Below are 25090 nucleotides of genomic sequence, written 5' to 3' on the forward strand. Positions count from 1 at the left end.
CCTATTTCTGCAAGGGCAGGACAGACAGCGTGAGGGAAGGCCCGATGATGATCCATGCTTCTTTAACTTGCAGGCGCGAGGCGCTGCGCCTCGCCTCTCCACGGCTTCTGAAATTTCTTTAAAGGTAGGGTGCTCAGCTGGTTGGAGGGAGCTGAGGAGGGTAGGCACTGGGTCGGGGAGGGTGTCATCGTGCTGCACCTTGGGGGGGGGGAGCTGGCAAGGAGCACCCCCCCCCCCCGAGCTGACACCCGGGGTGGACCGCCCCTCCCCCCCCTTGCTACGCCACTGCCATTGTGGCACCTTAATTTAGAGGCCACTGTATAGAATTGCCCCCATAATGATGCCGACTATCATGTCTGACTACTTTTTAAATGCAGATTGACGCAAGCTACTGGCATTGAATATGAAGGTGTTGGGCAGCTGTCAGAAGCTAAGTGGGTACCAAGGAGGTCTGATAACGGGAGATGACATGATGTCACAAGACTAAAGTCGGTCTCCACCCACTCCACCCAAGGAGGTTTTAATTCTCCCCAATGCAGCCTCTGCCATCTTGGTACACCCAAAACAATGAACTTGATAGGTCGATAAGCTCCACCTACTGGCTTAAGCCCACATAATGTATCAGATAGGTTTATGCCATCTCCTGTTATCAAACCTCCAATATTCAGAACCAGTACCTGGATAGCTATCTGGGCAAGTTAGGCATCAGCATCGGCAATGAATACAGGTGGTACCTGGATACCTTCCAGCTCCATCCCAGACCATCCCAGCACTACCCGGATAGTGTCATGGTGGTCAGACATGATATTCAGCAGCACTATCCAATTAGGTGTCGCAGAATATCAAGGCAGGACCTAGTCAGTGGGATTTAATGTGGCAGGAGCTACTCCTGCCCAGTTAACTCCTGCTGAATATCGACCTTGCTGTTAATAAGAATGTTGCAACCAAATGTACCAGACCTTCATACCTTCTGATGTGGCTGCAACCAAAGCAGCACATTCTTGTCCAGGCAGTTCTTATCATTGGCAGCACCAGCATGAATGCAAAGCAGAAGATCCCAAGGCTTTGTGTTACCTGTAACAAGGAGATGATAGCGTCACTTTCTGTGAGGAAGACTGGTTGGCATGTACCGCCTATGTCAGAATATATTTCATAATTATGCTGCCCTTATAATTTTAGAACAACTATTTCTGGAACCTCTTCATGACAATCTAAAAACTCAAGAATATGAGGTACCATAGTTTGGGACCACACCTCTCTCACATTAAGTACTGCAATAAGTACATATGATATCAACTCTCAAATGCTCCACTCAACTAATTCAGGTTCTTATAACATCCCATAGAGCTTAAGAGATTAGCCTGCACGTAGTCTTCGAGACAGAAGTAGATACCACTAGTAGGGCAAATGTTGGGGTGATCCCACTATCCAAGAACATTTATACTTTAGAGGAAAGAGTTGGAAAATCAAGGCTAGTAATGAAAAGGGAGGAGATGTGCTATTTAATCAGCAGAAAAGGAGGTGCTTAAAAACATGGTCTCACCTAATGGAATCAGGGGGCATGAGGTCTTTTGGGGAATTAAAGAAGTCCCATAACTTGCCGGCGTCAGACCTCTTTGCTTATTTACAAATTAAACATTTCATTATCAAGCAAGGATGGTTAAAAGCTGATCCAGGCGAGACTGAACATTTGGAGGATCTGTGGGTCACTGTGGACAGGATGGGGAGGGCTATTTCTCTCTTGTATCGTTTTATAAGGGGAGATGGTTTTGTTAAATTATCATATATGTGTGCATGGGAACAAGATTTGGAATGCAAGTTAAGCACGGCTGAATGGATAGCGGTATGTTTAGAGGTGAAAAAGCATCTACATGTGTTCTGATTAAAGAAAATGCATATAAGGTATTAAGTACTACTACTACTACTACTACTATTTAGCATTTCTATAGTGCTACAAAGCATACGCAGCGCTTCACAAACATAGAAGAAAGACAGTCCCTGCTCAAAGAGCTTACAATCTAATAGACAAAAATAAAGCAAGCAAATCAATTAATGTGGGGGAGTGGTTACAAGTCAAAAGTAGATGGTACTATACACCTGATCGGGTGAAAATAATGTACCCGGACGCCAGCGATCAATGCTGGCGTTGTGGAAAGGCCGTTGGCACATTCTTTTATGTTTGGTGGGCATGTCCATCTTTGGAAAAATTTTGGTTGGAGGTGGTGTGTAGTCTCACGATAGTCCTGGACTCTGAGTTTCCCCATGATCCTAAGTGGTGTCTTCTGGGCTGGGGGAACAGAAGAGGACTAAGATGGCAGCGGTGTATAAAACGACTTTGCCCGGCGGGAGCGAAGACAATCATTGCCTCTCAATGGAAGTCAAAGAAAGGACCCACTAAAAAGCAGTGGCTAACAAAAGTCAAACAGGTAGCCGAATTGGAGAAACTGACAGACCGTAGATCAGGGCGATTTGATCAGGAAGCGACAGAATGGTCACATTTGGATCGTATATTAGATGCAGAGTGAAAGATGTTGTTGATAGGGTTATTGCAATGGGGAGGGGTGCAATTGGGAAGGGGGGTGGGAATGGGGGAGGGGCAAATAGGGGGGGAAGAGAGTGCTGATGGTTGGGAGGTTGGGTGGTGGAGGGAGGGGTATTGGCTAGGGAGCAACTTTATTAGTTATGGAGTGAGTCATCTGTTTTAAATTGTTTGTATTCGAACTTTTCTCTAATGGTTTAGAATTGTTAAACTATTCAACGCTCTCAATAAAATTTAAAGTTATTTTAAAAACATGGTCTCAGAGCAAACATTGCTAAATGCTAGAAAACATATACAGTGATGATTTAATGACAGATAAGAAGAAATTGCATAACAAGCCGCCTCCATTTTGGCACTACATTACCATAGTTAGTTAGCATATTCTACAAGGAAACTTATGTGTCCAATGTGTCCTTATAGAATGGTAGCATAAATGCATCATTACGTATGTAAATGCTCACTCTTGCAACCAACAGTATTCTGTAAGCTGTCCGAGTAAAAGTTAGTCCTGTGCTTGGCACGCCCATGTGAATGCCCCCTAAAAATTACGCTCTATGCAAGTTGAGTGGGTAAATTATAGCATAACATTTAGGCATGACCCTGCCATTTGCACAGTTATCCACTTAGTAACATGGAGGGGCATAATCGAACGGGGCCGGCCATCTATAAGGGCGGCCATCTCTAGCGCCGGCCCCGTCAAGCAGCGTACCCGACTGTATTATCGAAACAAGATGGCCGGCCATCTTTCGTTTCGATACTACGGTTGGGGCCGGCTAAATCTCAACATTTGGCCTGCCCTTAGAGATCGCCGGCGTTAGAGATGGCTGCCACTGGTTTTCGCCGATAATGGAAACTAATGGCGGCTATCTCAAACCCGGCCAAATCCAAGGCATTTGGTCATGGGAGGAGCCAGCATTTGTAGTGCACTGGTCCCCCTCACATGCCAGGACACCAACCAGGCACCCTAGGCGGCATTGCAGTGGACTTTACAATTGATCCCAGGTACATAGCTCCCTTACCTTGTGTGCTGAGCCCCCCAAAACCCACTCCCCACAACTGTACACCACTACCATAGCCCTTACAAGTGAAGGGGGGCACCTACATGTGGGTACAGTGGGTTTGTGGTGGGTTTTGGAGGGCTCCCATTTACTACCACAAGTGTAACAGGTAGGGGGGATGGGCCTGGGTCCGCCTGCTTGAAGTGCACTGTAGTACCCACTAAAAACTGCTCCAGGGACCTGCATAGTGCTGTGATGGAGCTGGGTATGACATTTGAGGCTGGCATAGAGGCTGGCAAAAAAATGTTTTTAATTTTTTTCTTTTTGGGTGGGAGGGGGCTGGTGACCACTGGGAGAGTAAGGGGAGATGATCCCCGATTCCCTCCGGTGGTCATCTGGTCATTTAGGGCACATTTTTGAGGCTTGGTCTTGAACAAAAAAGGACCAAGTAAAGTCGGCCAAATGCTTGTCAGACCGACCTTCTTTTTTCCATTATTGGCCCAGGCCGGCCATCTCTTAACCACGCCCCCGTCCCGCCTTCGGTACACTTCTGACACGCTCCCTTGAACTTTGGCCGGCCCTGCGACAGAAAGCTTTCGATTATACCGATTTGGCTGGCCTTAGGAGAAGGCTGTCCATCTACCGATTTGTGTGGGAAGATGGCTGCCCTTCTCCTTCGAAAATAAGCAGGATAGTCATTTTAGAACAATTTTTAGAACCTTACGTTAGTTGCAAAAGCTAGCACACAATACATGCAAAGCCTGCGCAGTAAATGCAAAGGTACTGCCCGGGATCTGCTACGCATTTAATGTACAGGGCAGACATTTACCATATGGCACAATGTTGCATGCAGCGACAAATAAATACATAAATAAATAACTGCTGTATTGGCACCCCACAACATATCCCCCCCCCCCCCCCCAGTTAGTTCCAAATCCCACCCCCTGGGCATAAGCACTTTCCCTATTAGCCTGACCCTCCCTATGACAGCTTTAAAGCACAGCTAAGCCATTAGAGAATAGTGGCATAAATCTACTACAGAGAAGGGCGACAAAAATGATAAAGGGAACGGGACGACTTCCCTATGAGGAAAGGATAAAGCAGCTAGGGCTCTTCAGCTTGGAGAAAAGGAGGCTGAGAGGAGATATGATAGAGGTCTATAAAATAATGAGTGGAGTGGAACGGGTAGATGTGAAGCGTCTGTTTACGCCTCCCAAAAATACTAGGACTAGGGGGCATGCGATGAAGCTACAATGTAGTAAAATTAAAACGAATCGGAGAAAATGTTTCTTCACTCGACGTGTAATTAAACTCTAGAATTCATTGCCAGAGAATGTGGTAAAAGCGGTTCGTTTAGCGGAGTTTAAAAAAGGTTTGGACGGCTTCGCAAAGGAAAAGTCCATAGACCATTATTAAATGGACTTGGGGAAAATCCACTTTTTCTGGGATAAGCAGTATAAAATGTTTTGTACTTTTTTGGGATCTTGCAGGTATTTATGATCTGGATTGGCCACTGTTGGAAACAGGATGCTGGGCTTGATGGACCTTTGGTCTGTCCCAGTATGGCAATACTTATGTACTTATGTAAGCACCTAGTGGTAGGGGCTGTCACTTATGGCACATCAATGGCAGGCATTAAGCGAATGAACCTAAGCCAGCCTTGCAGTGGGCACGACTGATAGTATTCTAGGGTTTGTGCACTTGACTAGGCGACACGCCCACGACACCTCCGCACTTCTCAGTATGCAACTTAGGCACAATCATTATAGAACAGCACTACCATCTACGTGCGTAGTTGTCAGCTAGTGATGTGATTCATGCACATAGGTGCACCTATTCTATACATTAGTTGTGTAAATAGTACCTAAATTTAGTTGCCCCTTATAGAATTGCCCTTTATCCCCTGGATTCTATAACACAGTAACATAGTAGATGATGACAGAGAAAGACCTGCACGGTCCATCCAGTCTGCCCAACATGATAAACTCATATGTGCTACTTTATGTGTATACCTGACTTTGATTTGTATCTGCCATTTTCAGGGCACAGGCCGTAGAAATCTGCCCAGCACTAGCCCCGCCTCCCAACCACCAGCCCCGCCCCCCACCAGCTCTGCCACCCAATCTCCGCTAAACATCTGAGGATTCCTTCCTTCTGAACAGGATTCCTTTATGTTTATCCCACGCATTTTTGAATTCTGCTACTATTTTCATCTCCATCACCTCCCGTGGGAGGGCATTCCAAGTATCCACCACTCTCTTCGTGAAAAAATACTTCCTGACATTTTTCTTGAGTCTGCCCCCCTTCATGTCCTCTAGTTCTACCGCCTTCCCATCTCCGGAAAAGGTTCGTTTGCGGGTTAATACCTTTCAAATATTTGAATGTCTGTATCATATCACCCCTGTTTCCCCTTTCCTCCAGGGTATACATGTTCAGGTCAGCAAGTCTCTCCTCATACGTTTTGTAACGCAAATCCCATCCCATTCCATAAACACTGACTAAAATTATGTGCGCAAATCAGTGCGCATAGCTGATTTTCACACGCAAATTAATTGCCTAACAAGCCAATCAGCACTAATTATTGGCATTAATTGGCCTTAATTTGGATTTACACACAGATCATATTCGATAATGGTCTGTGAGCAAATCCTAGTGCATGTAAATTTTGGGGGCATGGCTTAGAGCATTTTGGGGGTGTTTCAAAATTTTACTTGCATAAATACAGAATTTGGCCGAACCATGCCTCATTCAGGCACCAGCATTTATACCTGCTTTTAGTAGGCGTAATTGCCAGGACTTAAAGTTGGGTGCAGTTTATGCCCTACGCACTATTCTATAAAGGGCATGTACCCTTTACAGAACAGCACTCAGGACATTACATTTTCATGCCAATCTTTAGACACCACATATAGAATTTACCCCTATACGTGTTGTGTCCGTTGGGCTAGCTGGGTGTGGTGGAACTGTCTGCGGGGGTGGCTGTTATAAAGGGAGGTGGCAGTTTGTGGGATGGTGGTGTAGATGTGGAGGTAGTTTTGGGGAATAGAAGCAGCTTGCCTCCAAACAAACCCAGTGTTTCAGTTCTGATAATGGCAGGGCTTTTTTTGAGGGGGTACTTGGGGGTACTGAGTACCGGCACCTTTTTCATTGTCTGCTAAAACTGACTCATGGTCTCCAAGTTATAGTAAAAGAGCTCAGGCTCTACACACCAATTCTGCCTTGTCATAGATTCTGTGACTTGTTGCAGGGGGCCTGGCTATTGTGGGGTGGGTCCCTCGGTGATCACCCCACCCCTGAAGAGTGGTCTGGCATTTGAGTACCGGCACCTTTTTTGCTAGAAAACAGGCACTGGATAATGGTAACTTAATTGCAGGGAATGAAGAAGAGAGGTGAGGACACTTCAAAGGAGAAGCAAAATAACAGAATGCAAGTGCAGAGTATAGGGAGCCACTGACTCAGCAAGCAAGCTGTGTAATGTGTTTCCTTTGGAAAACATCTGTGCTTGTAAGTTGATGGGTGGTTTGTTAGTTTAACACCAGTGTAAACTTACCAAAATGATTACAAAAACACATCTGTCTTTTTCAACTTGGGCACTAGAGACTTCCTGGAAATTCTGAATTCCGCTTTTGCAAATACACACAAGCTAGTTTTTCAGGTCAGGAAATGTTCACAGTTGTTTTGATTTTACGTTAGCCTATGAAACCCTCCACCAAAGATTATTGTTAAAATGTTTCCCTTTGCTATGACCGTGTGGTTATGCAGGAATTTTTGGGTGATCCGTTCTTCGAAGGGATGTCTGTGGGTTGCTATTTTTTGTGGCTACTGCTCTGAACTAGTGCCTTGATCACCGATTCCCACTGTTTGATGATCGCCATTCTACACTGACGGTGCTATAGTTATTTCCTTATTTTGGAATCATTGACGATTATTCCTGTGTTAGCAACACAACTGAATTGCTTTGACTCCTGACGCAGGCGCTTGCTGCATTGAGTCTAATTTGCTTAGATGTCAAGAGTTCTTTTGATTGCATGTAAATAAACAAACAACCACCCTTGTGTTGGAACTCAACTGGTCTACCCCAATTGTTTGTATTTTTATTTATTTATTTGGATTTTGCTCACACCTTTTTCAGTGGTAGCTCAAGATGAGCTACATTGATTGCTGTTCCTGGAAAGCTCACAATCTGAATTTGTACCGGAGGCAATGGAAGGTTAAGTGACTTGCCCAAGATCATAAGGAGTAGCAGTGGGAATTGAACTGGATACCTCTGGATAGCAAGACTGGAGCTCTAACCATTAGGCCACTCCTCCACTCTACTATGATCTTAAAGTGGCCAAACAGGTAGAAAAAAAGATATAAACAGGATGAGTCGGCTACTAAATGGTCAGTGGTCTTCGTCATAAAGCATATGGAGACAGACTTAAAGATCTCAATATGTATACTTTGAAAGAAAGGCGGGAGAGGGGAGATATGATAGAGACATTTAAATACCTACACAGCATAAGTGCACAGGAGGTGAGTCTCTTTCAATTGAAAGGAAGTTCTAGAACAAGGGACACAGGATGAAGGTGAAAGAGGATAGACTCAGAAGTAACCTGAGGAAATACTTCTTCATGGAAAGGGTGGTGAATTCGGGGAATGGCCTCCCAGTGGAAATGTGGGTATCTGAATTGAAGGGAGCTTGGGACAATTACATAGGATCTCTAAGGGAGTGATAGGGAGAGTAGATGGCATGGTTGGGCAGACTAGATAGGCCATATGATCTTTATCTGCCTACGTTGTTCTATATTTCTAGAATCAATAAGACGTGATCCCAGCTTTTTTTTTTGTACCCATTAGGAATCTCTCCACTGTATTGTGAAGAAGTTGAAAGAGCCACATGCTCCGCTGAGATAGTCTTGTGTCACAAATGGTATTGGGCAGCTAGCCTTGATTTTGGCCCTTTCAGCACAGTTAAAAGACCTCCCTGGCAAGTTAAATCACCCTCCTGACCCCAAGAAACTTTCAGGCTCCTACATGGGGATGGCGAATTCCCAGTTGCTTTTGCTCCACCGGTGCTGTAATTTAAAATGATTCCAGCCAACTCAAGACTCTGCTTTGCCTCTCGTGTGACGAGAACAGGAGAGCGTTGGGTTAGCCAGCGCCAACTTGAATTATGCTGCCAGTGGGGCAGGAGTGATTTAGAATTGTTATCGCTCCCTTATAAACACACAGGCTCCTTAGATTTATGGGGGACTTCAGGCCAGTGGGTGGGAGGACAAGGTATGTAACAAGGGGATACTTTTTTGAAATTCAGCTGGAAGACAAAGGTTGCATGTGGGGTGGAGGCACCGCATATTTTGCTGGAAAGGGGGATCTGTGAGCTGAGAAGTGCTGGTTGCCCTTTTACCATATGTAGCCACCAGAGTTCAGCATCTACATGTGAGCCAGTGATCTGCTGGAGACCATTAACTTTACCTCTTGAACTGTAGTTAACGTTCACTTATCTATGGTGTTTATGTAGGTTATTCAATCCACATTAATTCATTAACATGTTTTTGTGCATTAATGAGCTCATTTCCATTTTCATGTGGAAATCCAAGATAATGCTGCAAAAATTAAACCAGGTACTTTTAAACACACATTTTTAATGCTACTTAACATTAATTTGGTAAATAGGACTCCAAGTTAGGAAGCTATATCTGTGCCCAGGGATTGCTAGCTTAAATGCCATCATCTAACTTTAAGGCTAGATTTTGGAGAATTTTCAATCATAACTTAGCCAATTAGATTGTGCCTGAAACTTCATCTAAAACTAACATATAAACTTGTTAGATCTATGCTAAACACAGTATTGAAAATCAGCCTCTATGAAGGTTTGTCCTGCTATCTTTGGTAATTAGCCGGACAAATCTTCAACTCATTGCCCGAAAGCAAAAATGTCATATGTGCGCTTGATGCGAAACAGAGAAAATAAGAAGTGAAGATTAATGTGCTTATTACCCAGATCCAGATGTGCCCTTGAGTCAGAGTTGACCACACAATGAGGGACCCCCCACCACCATGTGGTGTTCTTGGCGTGATATAGGAGTAGTTTGCCATTGCCTTCTCCCAAGGCATGAAGGGTTAAGTGACTTGCCCAAGGCCACAAGGAGCTGCTGTGGGATTTGAACCTGGGCCTTCCAGTTCCCAGCCTGCTGCTCTATCATTAGGCTACTCCTCCACTCTGTGCTTATTATAAATCACCAATAATATATCAAATTTTAATTTTTTATTTGAGATATTGCCGAAGTTTATAACAGTTAGGCATTCAAGATCTTACAGCAGTGCACTGAAATATATGTCTATCTCATTTCTTGCAAATATTGCACATATGACACTTTTGCTTTCAGGTAGCAGTAAAATGCCTACCCCTACTGCTGTTGACCAGCTACATTTTGCCTGGACAAGTCACAGCATGCACAAAGTCTACCCAGACATATTAAGGCAGCGCTGGGGATATTCCCAGGATGCAATGTCACTCGGTCCATTTACCACGGATTCTATATAGCGCGAAAATGATAAAGGGGCTGGGGTGACTTCCCTATGAGGAAAGGCTGAAGCATGTTGAGCTCTTCAGCTTGGAGAAAAGATTGCTGAGGGGAGATATGATAGAGGTCTATAAAATAATGAGTGGAGTGGAACGGGTAGACATGAATCGCTTGTTTACTCTTTCCAAAAATACTAGGACTAGGGGGCATGCGATGAAGCTACAAAATAGTACATTGAATACGAATCGGAGAAAAGTTTTCTTCACTTAACATGTAATTAAACTCTGGAATTCATTGCCAGAGAATGTTGTAAAGGCGGTTAGCTTACTGGAGTTTAAAAAAGGTCTGGACAGCTTCCTAAAGGAAAAATCCATAGACCATTATTAAATTGACTTGGGGAAAATGCACTGCTATTTCTGGGATAAGCAGCATAAAATGCATTGAACTTTTTCGGGATCTTGTCAGGTATTTGTGACCTGGATTGGCCACTGTTGGAAACAGGATGCTGGGCTTGATGGACCAGTGTCTCAGTGTGGCAATACTTATGTACTTAATAATTGGGAAATCAGCATGTGGCATTATCCCTTATGTAGTAGATAGTTACACTTGACTGTTTTGGTAAACCTATCCAAGACACGCAGTTTGCTTTTGGTGAAGGAAATCTTGAGGCAGAAAACACTAGTATTTTTTAGACTGGCAAAAATCCTAGAATAATACTCAGAATAAACGTCAACTTCCTGTTCATTTTCTCACACGAGTAGGCGCACACATTGAACCATGCAATGAACTGAGAAGAAACCTCGATGTTTCATTAAATATCCAGATGCTTAAATGCCAGCAGATGTTTCCTAGAGCTTTTCTATCATTCTGAAGTCAAACGCTGTCTGGACAGTTCTTAGAAACACCAAACCTACTATACACATCTGAGCATCTCAAACCTTAAACGTCTTCTCTGCATCCAACACACTGAGTTAGCTGAGACACCAGGACTCTGGAGAGAAATAATAGGTTATTCAGGAAAAAAAAAAAAAAACCAACAACATCTGGTTACCATTTTCAAATCCAAGGACCAACCCACTTAAGGAAATGCTTTAGTTTCTCTGGAACAGAAATGAGACACTGAGTTTTTTGTTCTGTTCCTCAGAAGAGAAGGTAAAGGAAGAAACCAGAAATACAGAGGTCACTAGAAGCCGAGAGTTTATAAATAAGAAAGCTTCCTGCAAGGCTAAGAGTAGGTTAATTAAACAGAAGTACCCCCAGATGCCAGCGTATGAGTCATTAGTGGCTGTTCAAGATGGGCAACAGTGAATTATTTATAGTCTGAAATGACAAGGTGAATGATCAAAGGATTATTCTCCTCAAATCTACTGATGCACTAATTTCTATTGGTCTAATTTTGACTGTCTTCATTCCACACGTTCCTTTCAATCTATTGTCTGAGGCAACAGTGTTAGCACAAACCAAAACACTTCGCTGTTTCATGATATAAAACATAGGTCAGAGGTACCGAGAGTTCTTGCAAGAAAAAGCATTACAGAATGAGCGTGGTTTTTAGTTCTCTGCTGCTTAAAGCCAACGAGATCTCCCAGATTCCCAAACACGAGTGTACATTTCAATTCTTACAGAACACAATTTAGGTACATGTCCTTCACCCACGTCGAGCAGGTTTCTGTCCCGGTCACAGCACAAAGACCATCATCAGACCTTTCCTGAGTGATCTCCATTCCACTTTCAAGCCTTGTATTCACTTCTGGTCACCGTATCTCAAAAAAGATACAGTGGAAATAGAAAAGGTTCAAAGAAGAGAAAACAGAATAATAAAGGGGATGGAACTGCTCCAGTATGAGGAAAGGCTAAAGAGGTTAGGGCTCTTCTGCTTGGAAAAGAGACAGCTGAGAGGGGATATGATTGAGGTCTACGAAATCCTGAGTGGTATAGAACAAGTAGAAGTGAATCGATTTTTTACTCTTTCAAAAAGTACAAAGACAAGGGGACACTATGCTTGCTGCCTTTATTCTGTTCAAAATTTTCTTGATTTTCAATCTCTCCACACGTTAGTTCATGCCTTTGTTATCTCTCAGATAGATTATTGCAATTCTATTTACTCTGGCATTTCTCGATCTCAAGTTAACTCCTCAGACTTCAAACCCTTCAGAATTCCTGTGCCTGTTTTCTGTGTAGAGCCAGAAAGTTTGATCATGTCTCTCCTTTACAATCCATCTTCACTAGTTGCCTACTGAGTTTCATTCTCTTTTTAAGATTCTCGGTCTTATTCACAAGGCTTTGCACTTAGGGTTCCCTTCCTATCTCTCTTCTTTGATCATCCCTTACACCCTCTCCTGTGCCCTCTGTTCCCTCTAAATCGTTTAGTGTAGCCCTGCCCCAGGAATGCCGATTATGAAATTACTCAGAATTTGACCTTTTATTTTGTTGCCCCTAAACTTTGGAATAATCTTCCCCCTTCTATCAGTTCTGAAATTTCCTTTGTAAAATTTAAAATTTTGCTTAAAACACACTTTTTTCCAACTTGCTTTTGGTACACTTCAGACAGCCATCACTCTGGAGCCTGATGAAAATCCTCTTTCTTTCTGGTTTGTGATGTTTGCATTTGACCTTTTAGACTTCTATCCTATTTTACAATGGTGTTCCTTTTCCTATTTGTTGATTGTAGATTTTATATTGTAAACCGCTTTGATCTTTTCATGGGTAATTGCAGTAAATCAAAAGTTTTAATAAACATAAACACTCAATGAAGTTAAATAACAAATAGGAGGAAATATTTTTTCATTCAAAGAATAGTTAAGCTCTGAAACTCGTTGCCAGAGGATGTGGTAATGGCAGTTAGTGTAACTGGGTTAAAAAAAGGTTTGGCCAAGTTCCTGGAGGAAAAGTCCATAGTCTGTTATTGAGATGACAAGGGGGAAGCCACCGCTCACCTCGGGATTGGTAGCATGGAATGTTGCTACTCTTTGGGATTCCGGAATCTTTCTATTATTTGCAATTCTTGAATCTTGCTACTATTGGGGGTTCTGGAATGTTGCTACTCTTTGGGATTCTGGAATCTTGCTACTATTGGGGGCTCTGGAATGTTGCTACTCTTTGGGATTCTGGAATCTTTCTAATATTTGCAATTCTGGAATCTTGCTACTATTGGGGGTTCTGGAATGTTGCTACTCTTTGGGATTCCGGAATCTTTCTATTAGTTGTAATTCTGGAATCTTGCTACTATTGGGAGCTCTGAAATGTTGCTACTCTTTGGGTTTCTGCCAGGTACTTGTGACCTGGATTGGTCACTGTTGGAAGCAGGATACTGGGCTAGATGGACCAGTGGTCTGACCCAATATGGCTAAAAAACAAAACCAAACTACTAATTAAAAATTTTGTTGGAAGAATTACATTAGTTATTCTTTTCTACAAAAAAAGATCTAATGTTAGTATTTGTATTGTTACTTTGATCCGGTTCCTCTAGTTCCATCATTAGATATGGTATTGCCATATATAGAATCCAAGGGAATGTGTATTGTTATTTGAATATTTTTACTGCTGTAGTTGTCTGTTGCCTATGTCTGGATTATTCTTGTTGTACACTGCCTTGTGTGTACTTCTTCAAAAAGGAAGTAAATAAATCCTAATAAATAAAAGTTTCAGAGTGATTTCTGGCTTTGGCCTTTCCTGTCTGTAAATGCCCACTTAAGGAGCATCTGTATTGCCTCTGGCACTTAAGGCTTCTAACAGGAAATTCTCTTTCTTCTCAGCCACTAATAGTCACAAGAGTGACCCAGGACTGTTTGAACAGCTTTGTAAAAACACAACAAAGGCAACCAACTAGACTAGGAGAGGATAGCCAGCTGGTATAAAGACATGCTCTGCTATATATTTATTGTTTTCATTTGATTTTCAATCCAAGCATTTATTAAACTTGGAAGCAATTAAAATAGCCCAGGCTGCTTTAACATTCCTGAGGCTACGCTTCTCTTTGATGTTACTGGGAAGGTTTATACATCTGGATGTGGATGAAAAGTGCCTTGCACTTTGTTTTTAAAACGAACAGAGAGCACTGGTTATGATTAAATGTTTTATTGAGTAGGCATGTTTAAATTAATAATAGATTGGTAATATATGAGACAGGTTACCAAAAATCCCATTATTACAAATAAACAAACTGTCATATAAAACCATCATTCGGGAATTCACATAAGGGTCAAGAGAAAAGAATTAATCCCCCCGTAAGGTCATATTAATCAGGGTGCGCTTTAGGGGTATGTGACCCATATGGTTGCAAAGGGCACTGTGCAGTAGAAGACACCAGCGCCCCCTTCTGATGTAGTCAGTGAGCTAAAAAAGAGAAACTACATCCTGGATCCTCAGGAGCTTAGCCGAGATTGGGTGGCAGAGCCGGTGGTGGGAGGCGGGGCTGGTGGTTGGGAGGCGGGGATAGTGCTGAGCAGACTTATACGGTCTGTGCCAGAGCCGGTGGTGGGAGGCGGGACTGGTGGTTGGGAGGCGGGGATAGTGATGGGCAGACTTATACGGTCTGTGCCAGAGCCGGTGGTGGGAGGCGGGACTGGTGGTTGGGAGGAGGGGATAGTGCTGGGTAGACTTATACGGTCTGTGCCAGAGCCAGTGGTGGGAGGCGGGGCTGGTGGTTGGGAGGCGGGGATAGTGCTGGGCAGACTTATACGGTCTGTGCCCTGAAGAGGACAGGTACAAATCAAGGTAGGGTATACACAAAAAGTAGTACATATGAGTTTATCTTGTTGGGCAGATGGACCGTGCAGGTCTTTTTCTGCCGTCATCTACTACTATGTTACATCATTGTGGGGCCCTTTTGCTAAAGGGATGGCATGCAGCAAAGGACTTGCCGCGTGCCAATCCAGAACTACCGCCGGGCTACTGCATTTCCAGCGCTACAAAAATCTTTTCTATTTTTGTAGTGTCGGTGCTTACCCAGTGGTAATTGCTGCCCAGTTACCACTGGATTAGTGTGGGAGCCCTTACCGCTACCTCAATGGGTGGTGGTAAGTGCTGTCCCCAGAAAAAGCTGTGCGGTAAGTGGTTCACTTACCGCACGTCCATTTCTTTTCAGAAAGAGAGATAGCCTTTTACCTCCTGCGGTAAAAGGGCGCCTCAGTGCGCTTCAAAAACACGCACTGATGCTAGCGGAGGCCCCCGTTTACTGCAGCTTAGTAAAGGGACCCCCATGTGTGTAGGATTTGTGACTGAAGAGCTGGTGCTACTTTCACTGCCCGAAACATGGTCTAATGGGGTTAAAGAGTTTCTGCAGCTTCCCATCCTGCACGGCCCCAACATGGAGAACAGTGCTGAGGCTCAACACTTCTAAATAAATAAATAAATACCCCTCCCTGTCATTAGCACCTTGCTCTCTATGAGGTTTAGTTTCTTTAATTTATGTGCATAAGTGTGTGCCCCATTCAAGCTCCGCCCAGACTCCACCCATGTGTATACCCATTTTATAGAATAATGCATAGCCGGGATATTGGCATTTACATACATACATGTACACATGCATGTCTATATGCCAATATTCTAGTCATTTACACGCGTTCTTGGTGCCTAAATGTTAGCATCTTTTCTATAGGATTAACCCCCAAGTACCTACATGTATAAAGAAATATATGCAGCTAGAAGGAACTGTATTTAGTTCCAATATTTTTATTGTGTTTTATAAATGATAACAAATGGCTAAAATAAAGCAATTAGCCAGCTTAACAAGTTAACAGTAACAAGCATCAGCATACATGTTCAAGTTAGGGCAAGTCCGGGATTATTTCGATAACAGATCATAATCATAAGTCACAGGAGTAATACATAATTTCAATTCTGACCAAGGTTATTACGTAGTGGGTTTAGTAAAGGAGACCATATTTTGTTGTACTTAACAAGTTAGTTATGTTTTTCAGCCGCAGCATATTCATATTTAGCTAAAATACACACAGAATTCCACCATGATAAATAAGTTACTTTGTCAAGATCTTTCCAACAAAAGAAAAGTGTTCTAAGGGCTTGATGTAACATTAAATCCAGTAATTGTGCTTGATATTTGTCTATTGATGATTGTAACATTAGTGATCCACATATACAGTGGTGGAAATAAGTATTTGATCCCTTGCTGATTTTGTAAGTTTGCCCACTGACAAAGACATGAGCAGCCCATAATTGAAGGGTAGGTTATTGGTAACAGTGAGAGATAGCACATCACAAATTAAATCCGGAAAATCACATTGTGGAAAGTATATGAATTTATTTGCATTCTGCAGAGGGAAATAAGTATTTGATCCCCCACCAACCAGTAAGAGATCTGGCCCCTACAGACCAGGTAGATGCTCCAAATCAACTCGTTACCTGCATGACAGACAGCTGTCGGCAATGGTCACCTGTATGAAAGACACCTGTCCACAGACTCAGTGAATCAGTCAGACTCTAACCTCTACAAAATGGCCAAGAGCAAGGAGCTGTCTAAGGATGTCAGGGACAAGATCATACACCTGCACAAGGCTGGAATGGGCTACAAAACCATCAGTAAGACGCTGGGCGAGAAGGAGACAACTGTTGGTGCCATAGTAAGAAAATGGAAGAAGTACAAAATGACTGTCAATCGACAAAGATCTGGGGCTCCACGCAAAATCTCACCTCGTGGGGTATCCTTGATCATGAGGAAGGTTAGAAATCAGCCTACAACTACAAGGGGGGAACTTGTCAATGATCTCAAGGCAGCTGGGACCACTGTCACCACGAAAACCATTGGTAACACATTACGACATAACGGATTGCAATCCTGCAGTGCCCGCAAGGTCCCCCTGCTCCGGAAGGCACATGTGACGGCCCGTCTGAAGTTTGCCAGTGAACACCTGGATGATGCCGAGAGTGATTGGGAGAAGGTGCTGTGGTCAGATGAGACAAAAATTGAGCTCTTTGGCATGAACTCAACTCGCCGTGTTTGGAGGAAGAGAAATGCTGCCTATGACCCAAAGAACACCGTCCCCACTGTCAAGCATGGAGGTGGAAATGTTATGTTTTGGGGGTGTTTCTCTGCTAAGGGCACAGGACTACTTCACCGCATCAATGGGAGAATGGATGGGGCCATGTACCGTACAATTCTGAGTGACAACCTCCTTCCCTCCGCCAGGGCCTTAAAAATGGGTCGTGGCTGGGTCTTCCAGCACGACAATGACCCAAAACATACAGCCAAGGCAACAAAGGAGTGGCTCAGGAAGAAGCACATTAGGGTCATGGAGTGGCCTAGCCAGTCACCAGACCTTAATCCCATTGAAAACTTATGGAGGGAGCTGAAGCTGCGAGTTGCCAAGCGACAGCCCAGAACTCTTAATGATTTAGAGATGATCTGCAAAGAGGAGTGGACCAAAATTCCTCCTGACATGTGTGCAAACCTCATCATCAACTACAGAAGACGTCTGACCGCTGTGCTTGCCAACAAGGGTTTTGCCACCAAGTATTAGGTCTTGTTTGCCAGAGGGATTAAATACTTATTTCCCTCTGCAGAATGCAAATAAATTCATATACTTTCCACAATGTGATTTTCCGGATTTAATTTGTGATGTGCTATCTCTCACTGTTACCAATAACCTACCCTTCAATTATGGACTGCTCATGTCTTTGTCAGTGGGCAAACTTACAAAATCAGCAAGGGATCAAATACTTATTTCCACCACTGTAACTATATTTAACTGCATTTAAACATTCTGAAAAAAAATTGTAAAAGGTTTTGTGACACAAAGAAGTTGATATCATAAAAACATAGTAAAATGTACCATTCTTGACTTGTTGCACAGCGTTAGGTTGTGTCGACCAGGTGTTCATTAAAATTGCATGACTTCCCATCATGTTGGGACACGTGCCAATTCATGCTATGCCATTCTGCGACAACAATTAACGTGCTTAAACCATGCTCCTTTTAGGTTTCCTTTTCCACTTGAGAGTACATGCAACCTCTCTTAACCATTCTTACCTCGAGATGGCTCTGGTTTGAGGCCTTCATTGTCTTCAAGAATGGTTGCAGTGTATCCCTGTTTGGTAAGGATGCGCTGGTACAGCTGACGCTCTTTTCTACCAATGGAACGATGAACATAAAGTACTGCCCTTCTCTTGTATTGGTCATCCAGGTGCTTCAAGATGGAATCCTCAATCTAGCAAAACAACATCAAGATACCCTATAACACAAAGTCAACTCTCCACCGATACACCAAATTGTAATCCAAAATGTTTAAAGACATACATTCACATTTAGCTACCAACCACATATTAACCACATAAAAATTTATTTATTTATTTATTTATTTATTGCATTTGTACCCCACATTTCCCCCCCCCCTATTTGCAGGCTCAATGTGGCTTACAGAGTTTTGTTATGACATAGTCATGACAGGATCTTAGATACAATCTGTAATAAGCAGAAGTTGGATGAGGACTTGGAGAAGGTGTTAGATAGGTTAGTGTAAGAGGTGGATTTTGATAGCTGGGTGGGTTAGTGTGGTAGTATTGTGTAATTAAGGGTTCTCTTTGTAGGCTTTGTGGAGTGGAGAAGTAGCCTAGTGGTTAGAGTACCAGCCTTGACGTCCAGAGGTGCCCTGTTCAAATCCCACCGCTGCTCCTTGGGATCTTGGGCAAGTCACTCAATCCTTCATTGCTTCAGGTACAAAATTAGATTATAAGACCTCCATGGACAGCAAAATACCCAGTGTACCTGAATGTAACTCACCTTGAGCTACTACTGAAAAAGGTGTGAGTAAATCCAAATAAAAAAATGTAGGGAATTCCTTGAATGTGACATATAGTTATACAGAGAATAAAATATGAGCCATCTTTTAGAAGAAAACTTCAAAGGCGCCACTGTGGTGTCTCAGAAGCAAGCGCTCACGCTGTCATGCACAAGATTTAAGTTTGATTGTTTGATTCTAAAATTGAGCCTTCTGCTCTCCAAGCTGGAATGTTGTTTGAAGTATTCAATGCTCAGTGGCATTACCTAGCAGCCAGATCCAGCACCCATGTTATCCAGGTTCTGTAAGGAGAACCGGTCTATGGCTCCTTGCTGAGAACTGTCAGCATTATAGGGCTGGGCTGACTAAGGAGGAAGACATAAAAGATAGAAAAAGGTCCGGGCAGTTGTGGATGGAGGTTTCATGGCACCGCAGCATAATAGAGGCTGGTTATGATTGAGCAGGAAACCCAAATTACTGCTGGTGGGTGAAAAGAAAGATGAAACACAGAATAACTAGAGAATGCCAGGAAAAGAAAATGCGACCACAACTATATTAAGATGCAGAAAACAGATGTTTTTGGAAAAACAAATGCCTAGTAGCAAAATAAGAAAAAGAAGAACTATTATAATAAAATCATGATGCATTTGAAGAGATGATTTAAAGAGTTTTAAATCTGCTGTTTTCAAAACCCACCTCTACCCTGTGTAGAAGATCAGGAGAAGGTGAGTTTGGGAATCTTATCACTTTTTTCTACAGCCCTCTTTTACATTACTGGTGATTCCCAGTGGTGCATGGAGCAGTGCCACAGTGGCGTATAAATACATAATAAAAGGTTAAATTAGCAAAACCTCCCCTAGAAATTCCTGTCGTTAGAAAAGCTGACATTCAGTGGAATTCACTGGAGGAGCTATTCACTCTTCTTACCCCTATCAAGTCACCTCTCAATCATCTGGCCCCATTGCCTCTGTGCCAATCATTTTGCTTCCCCATGCTAGCCCCAGCCCCAACACAAACATGGACCCAGCACTATCTCTTTCAACACCCCCTTCCATGTCCCCACCCGATAAATATGGAAAAATTAGTGGGTCACAAACAGCGACCCATGCATAAAGGGGATCGCATGAGAATGAAATGCACGGATTCCCTTTTGTGCATCGATCACTATTTGTGACTGGAAGCTGTCAAATGCATTTGACAGGTTGCACCAAATCCCTGGTGGTCCAGTGGACTGCCTCCCGACCCGACTGACCAACCCACCTGACCCGCCTCTGGACCCTCTCCCGGTCTCTTTCAAAATTCCCTGGCAGTCCAGTGGACCCCACACTCCCTCCAGGATGCCCAAGCATAAAAGCCCTGGTGATCCGGTGGACCTTGCACCCCCTCCAGGCCCTCCCAAATAAACTCTCCATGCTGGTCCAATAGACCCAACCCCACCTCCGCGCCCCCTCCTGGACTGTCCAGCAAAGGACTAACTGGTGGTCTAGAGACTGCCCCTCCCTTCCCCTCCCCCCTCCCCATGCCATACCTTAATAAGTTGAGGGCAGGAGCAACACCTCCTCCCTCCTGCCTCTGGGCCTGCCTAGAACAAAATGCACTTGATACACCACAAGTGATCCCCGAGGCGATAATGCAGTTTACAAAATCTATTACAGGTACTTTGCACTGTCCCTAGTGGTTAGTGCAGTGGACTTTGATCCTGGGGGACTGAGTTCGATTCCCACTGCAGCTCCTTGTGACTCTGGGCAAGTCACTTAACCCTCCATTGCCCCTGGTACAAAATAAGTACCTGAATATATGTAAACCACTTTGAATGTAGTTGCAAAAACCTCAGAAAGGTGGTATATCAAGTCCCATTTCCCTATTGGAGATTCTAGATGGAATGTTGCTACTATTGAGATTCTGTTGCTACTATTTGAGATTCTACATGGAATGTTGCTAGTGGAGGAGTAGCCTAGTGGTTAGTGCAGTGGACTTTGATCCTGGGAAACTGAGCTCGATTCCCACTGCAGCTCCTTGTGACTCTGGGCAAGTCACTTAACCCTCCATTGCCCCTGGTACAAAATAAGAGCCTGAATATATGTAAACCGCTTTGAATGTATTTGCAAAAACCTCAGAAAGGTGGTATATCAAGTCCCATTTCCCTTTCCCTATTTGAGATTCTAGATGGAATGTTGCTACTATTGGAGATTCTAGATGGAATGTTGCTACTATTTGAGATTCTGTTGCTACTATTGGAGATTCTAGATGGAATGTTGCTACTATTTGAGATTCTATTGCTACTATTGGAGATTCTAGATGGAATGTTGCTACTATTGAGATTCTGTTGCTACTATTGGAGATTCTACATGGAATGTTGCTATTCCACTAGCAACATTCCATGTAGAAGCCTGCCCTTGCAGATCAGCAACGCGGCTGCGCAGGTTTCTGTTTCTGTGAGTCTGATGTCCTGCACATACGTGCAGGACGTCAGACTCACAGAAACAGAAGCCTGCGTGGCCGCATTGCTGACCTGCAAGGGCAGGCTTCTACATGGAATGTTGCTAGTGGAGGAGTAGCCTAGTGGTTAGTGCAGTGGACTTTGATCCTGGGAAACTGAGTTCAATTCCCACTGCAGCTCCTTGTGACTCTGGGCAAGTCACTTAACCCTCCATTGCCCCTGGTACAAAATAAGAGCCTGAATATATGTAAACCGCTTTGAATGTAGTTGCAAAAACCTCAGAAAGGCGGTACATCAAGTCCCATTTCCCTTTCCCTAATGGGCTCACAATCTAAGTTATATATTGTACCTGGGGCAATGGAGAGCTAAGTGACTTGCCCAGGGTCACACAGAGCTGCAGAGGGAATTGAACCTGGTTCCCCTGGATCTCAACCCACTGCTGACCGGAAGCTTTTCCGGCTTTAAGTTGTTTTGAAAAGTGCAACACTAAAGAAATAATGCATTTTTTAAAAAATGTTTAATTCACGAATAAGAACACTGTAGCCATCATACGCATGCATTTATTTTTAACTGACCTGGCAAATGACAATTAGAATAAAGTGGCAAAGCTGACTTACAACTAAAACTCATCTGAACTGAAGCAAGACAGTTCTCCATAGCTCAATTTTAGTAAACATACGATGGAAATAGCCATGAGACTACCGTACAAGTCTTCCTACAGCTTAGAGGAGGGGAAGGCAGATGTGTTGGAGTAAACAGACATCACTCAATCCATTTCTAGCCTGTTTATGTGTCTGGCATTAGGAAATAGCTCAGGCAGACTGCAGCCAGTACTTTTTCCCAGGCACAGGAAGTCGCATTCTGTTTCAGTTGGCTCCCTGAAGCAGTAGCATACGTAATCTATTTTGGGTCTCCACTCTCTGACTTTCTGATATGTGCCAGCCTTTCATATAGTGTCAAGCAAATAACCAAATCAACATCCCTGCGCTATAACAAAACGAAATGAAGGAAATAAACTGCATTAAGAACCTTCAGCATGACTCTTTTCACATGAGCTGTACACACATGCCTCACTTCTGCTCTTCATCGGTTCAATATTAATTGTGGGTTAGCTTTTTATTCTTTTTTTACAAAAACGTTTTCCTCCCATTTTCTCATTAATTTAAACTTAAACTTTTAATTCAAACAGTGCATGGACCAATTAAAAATTAGGCTCTTAGCGCACATGTCTTGCTTAACTTGGACCAGCTGCTCACATGTTCTGCATGGGAATATAGGACGTACCTCTTCTCATGCATGACGTTCAGCTACATGTACTCACCTTGTATAGAAAGGAATGCACCTTCTCAGCTGACGATAAAAGACCATACTTCAGGCTTCCCAGTGATCACACAACCAGTTGGATTTTCAGGAGATCTAGACATGCAACATTTTTGGCTTGTTTTTAATTTGGGATTTTTTTAGCTGATTTTTCGATTTTTTTTTCAGTTCGTTTCACAAATTAATTTTAATAAAATATTGTTAACTCACATTAGAACTTTTTAAGGCGTATCAACTTAGCATGTGCTAATTTATAAATTAACAAGCATTAAATCAATAGGGGTCCATGTGTTAAGCACTTAACACATAATTAACACCTGGAAACGGCCTACCACGGGACCACGTTAACGGAGTTTGCAATAGTTTTTTTGTTACCACGCGTTACAGAATTTTTCTGTCAGGGGGCACGGCATGGGCAGAGATTGGGCGTGGAAGCAAGCTAGCGTATTTTACAAAGCTGCAGTAAAAAGTGGCCTGCGGTAGTGTGAGTGCATCTTTTAGGTGCATTGGGACATTTTTTACCAAGGTTGGGAAAAAGGCAATTTTTTAATGGGTCGGGAAACAGACCTGCGCTAATATTAAAACTAGCGTGTGCCTATTTATGGCCTGAGCTCTTACTGACAGCCAGAGGCGTAGCCAGATTTCGGCGGGAGAGGGGGCACGTTTTAGCCCCCCCCCCGGCACCGCGGACCCCACCACCACCTTTGATCACCCCCGGCGCCCCTCCCCTTTCGACCTCCCCTTCCCGCCACCGCCAACCCTCCCCCGAGTCCCCCACCGCCGCCGTCCGGTACCTGTGCTGGCAGGGGTCCCCAACCCCCGCCAGCCGAAGTCCTCCTCAGCCGGTCTCCGGGCCAGCGTGTTGCTGCAGCTGATGTGGAAGCCTAGGATTCTGTTTCTTCTATGTGAGTCGTCCTGACGTCCTGCACATTCAGTCAGGACGACTCACACAGAAACAGAATCCTAGGCTTCCACATCAGCTGCAGCAATGAGCTGGCCCAGAGACCGGCTGAGGAGGACTTCGGCTGGCGGGGGTTTGGGACCCCCACCAGCATAGGTACCCGATGGCGGCAGCGGGGGAGGGTTAGAGGCGGCAGGAGGGGGGGGTCAAAAGGGTTGGTGGGAGCTAGGGCCAAATCTGGGGGGGCCCAGGCCCCCATGGCCCTATGTAGCTACGCCCCTGCTGCCAGCTATTGACTTAGCAGTAAGGGCCTAAGTGCTACCCATGCAGTAACCATGCAGTGTGTGTCAACATGGCTGCACTGTCGATTACCACCAGAACACCCCTGTAATAGAAAACAGAAAAATATTTTCTACCGTGGGATTCGGAGAACGCTAAACTTGGAATTATTGTCAGGCGCACGAGCTACCCTGGCAGTAATCTTCAAATCTAACCTAAAAAGCCCACCTTTTTGATGCTGCTTTTAACTCCTAACCCTTAGTCGCTTGTTCAGAACCCTTATTTTATCATCCTCACTTTAATATTCCCTTATCTCTTGTTTGTCCTGTTTGTCTGTCCTAATTAGATTGTAAGCTCTGTCGAGCAGGGACTGTCTCTTCATGTTCAAGTGTACAGTGCTGTGTACGTCTAGTAACGCTATAGAAAAGATAAGTAGTAGTAGTAGTAATTTGGCGCATACTACCTGCGCATTAGCCCTCCCGCAGTTTTGTAAAGAGGCCCCTTACTGCACGCTAACTGACTAACACAGAGTTAACATGGAAGCACTTGGCATCTCTTAGTAGTAAGCACTAAGTGTTCTGTGTTAACTTTCAGCAGGTAATACGCACTAATGGCAGTATTAATACGTGAACTGCAATTTTAAAAAAACATGCCCCTTCTTGATGCCCCTTCTTGATGCAGTGTTAGTTTTGGCCTTGCCGTCAAAAACCTGCATTAAGATACATTAAGCTCAAAACTTAACACACTTTAATAAAAGAGCCCCTTAGTGTACACTAACCCCCGGATTCTATAATGGTTGCCCAAATTTGGGCATGGATCCCAAATATGTGCAGAAACGAATTAGTCAATTAGGTGTCAACAATCAATTACTGGAGTTAATTATGAGTTACATGCACATCTGCCCTATGCCACATTCCAATGTCTACCAAGTCCAGTCCTGGAGTACCCCTTGCCGGTCAGATTTTCAGGATATCCACAATAAATATTCATGAACTTGATTTGCATACACTGCCTCCATTATACACAAATCTCTTTCATGTATATTTATTATGGATATCCTGAAAACCTGACTGGCACGGGATACTCCAGGACCGGACTTGGGAAACACTGCCCTATTCTAAATTATGGGCACCTATATTTTATAGCACTCCCATGTTAGTGCCAAAAGGGGGCATGGCCATGGAAGGGGTGTGGGCGGGTCAGAGGTGTTCCCAGAAATTAGGCACCTTGTTATAGAATACTTGGATTTCCGCACCCAACTGACATCAGTTGGGCGCCAGGATTTACACCAGGTTTCAGCAGGTGCAAGTCCTCGCACTCAACGCTAGGCACGGGAATCCACTGTCAGCACTATTTTATGACGGTTGTT

General features: G+C 43.7%; 1 protein-coding gene across 2 annotated transcripts in view; it reads right to left on the reverse strand.

Annotated features, from left to right (window-relative positions):
* Positions 1-25090, reverse strand: part of CPED1 (cadherin like and PC-esterase domain containing 1) — a 183191-nt gene that overhangs the window by 140985 nt on the left and 17116 nt on the right. For both annotated transcript variants that reach the window (XM_030216576.1, XM_030216577.1), the window contains exons 2-3: positions 18034-18211; positions 968-1074 (exon numbers count right to left, since the gene is read on the reverse strand). In XM_030216576.1, coding sequence (XP_030072436.1) covers positions 968-1074; positions 18034-18211 — 285 coding nt within the window. The remainder of the gene's footprint in view (positions 1-967; positions 1075-18033; positions 18212-25090) is intronic.

Source organism: Microcaecilia unicolor, chromosome 10 (assembly GCF_901765095.1).
Source record: "Microcaecilia unicolor chromosome 10, aMicUni1.1, whole genome shotgun sequence".
In the NCBI taxonomy this organism is placed as follows: Eukaryota; Metazoa; Chordata; class Amphibia; order Gymnophiona; family Siphonopidae; genus Microcaecilia; species Microcaecilia unicolor.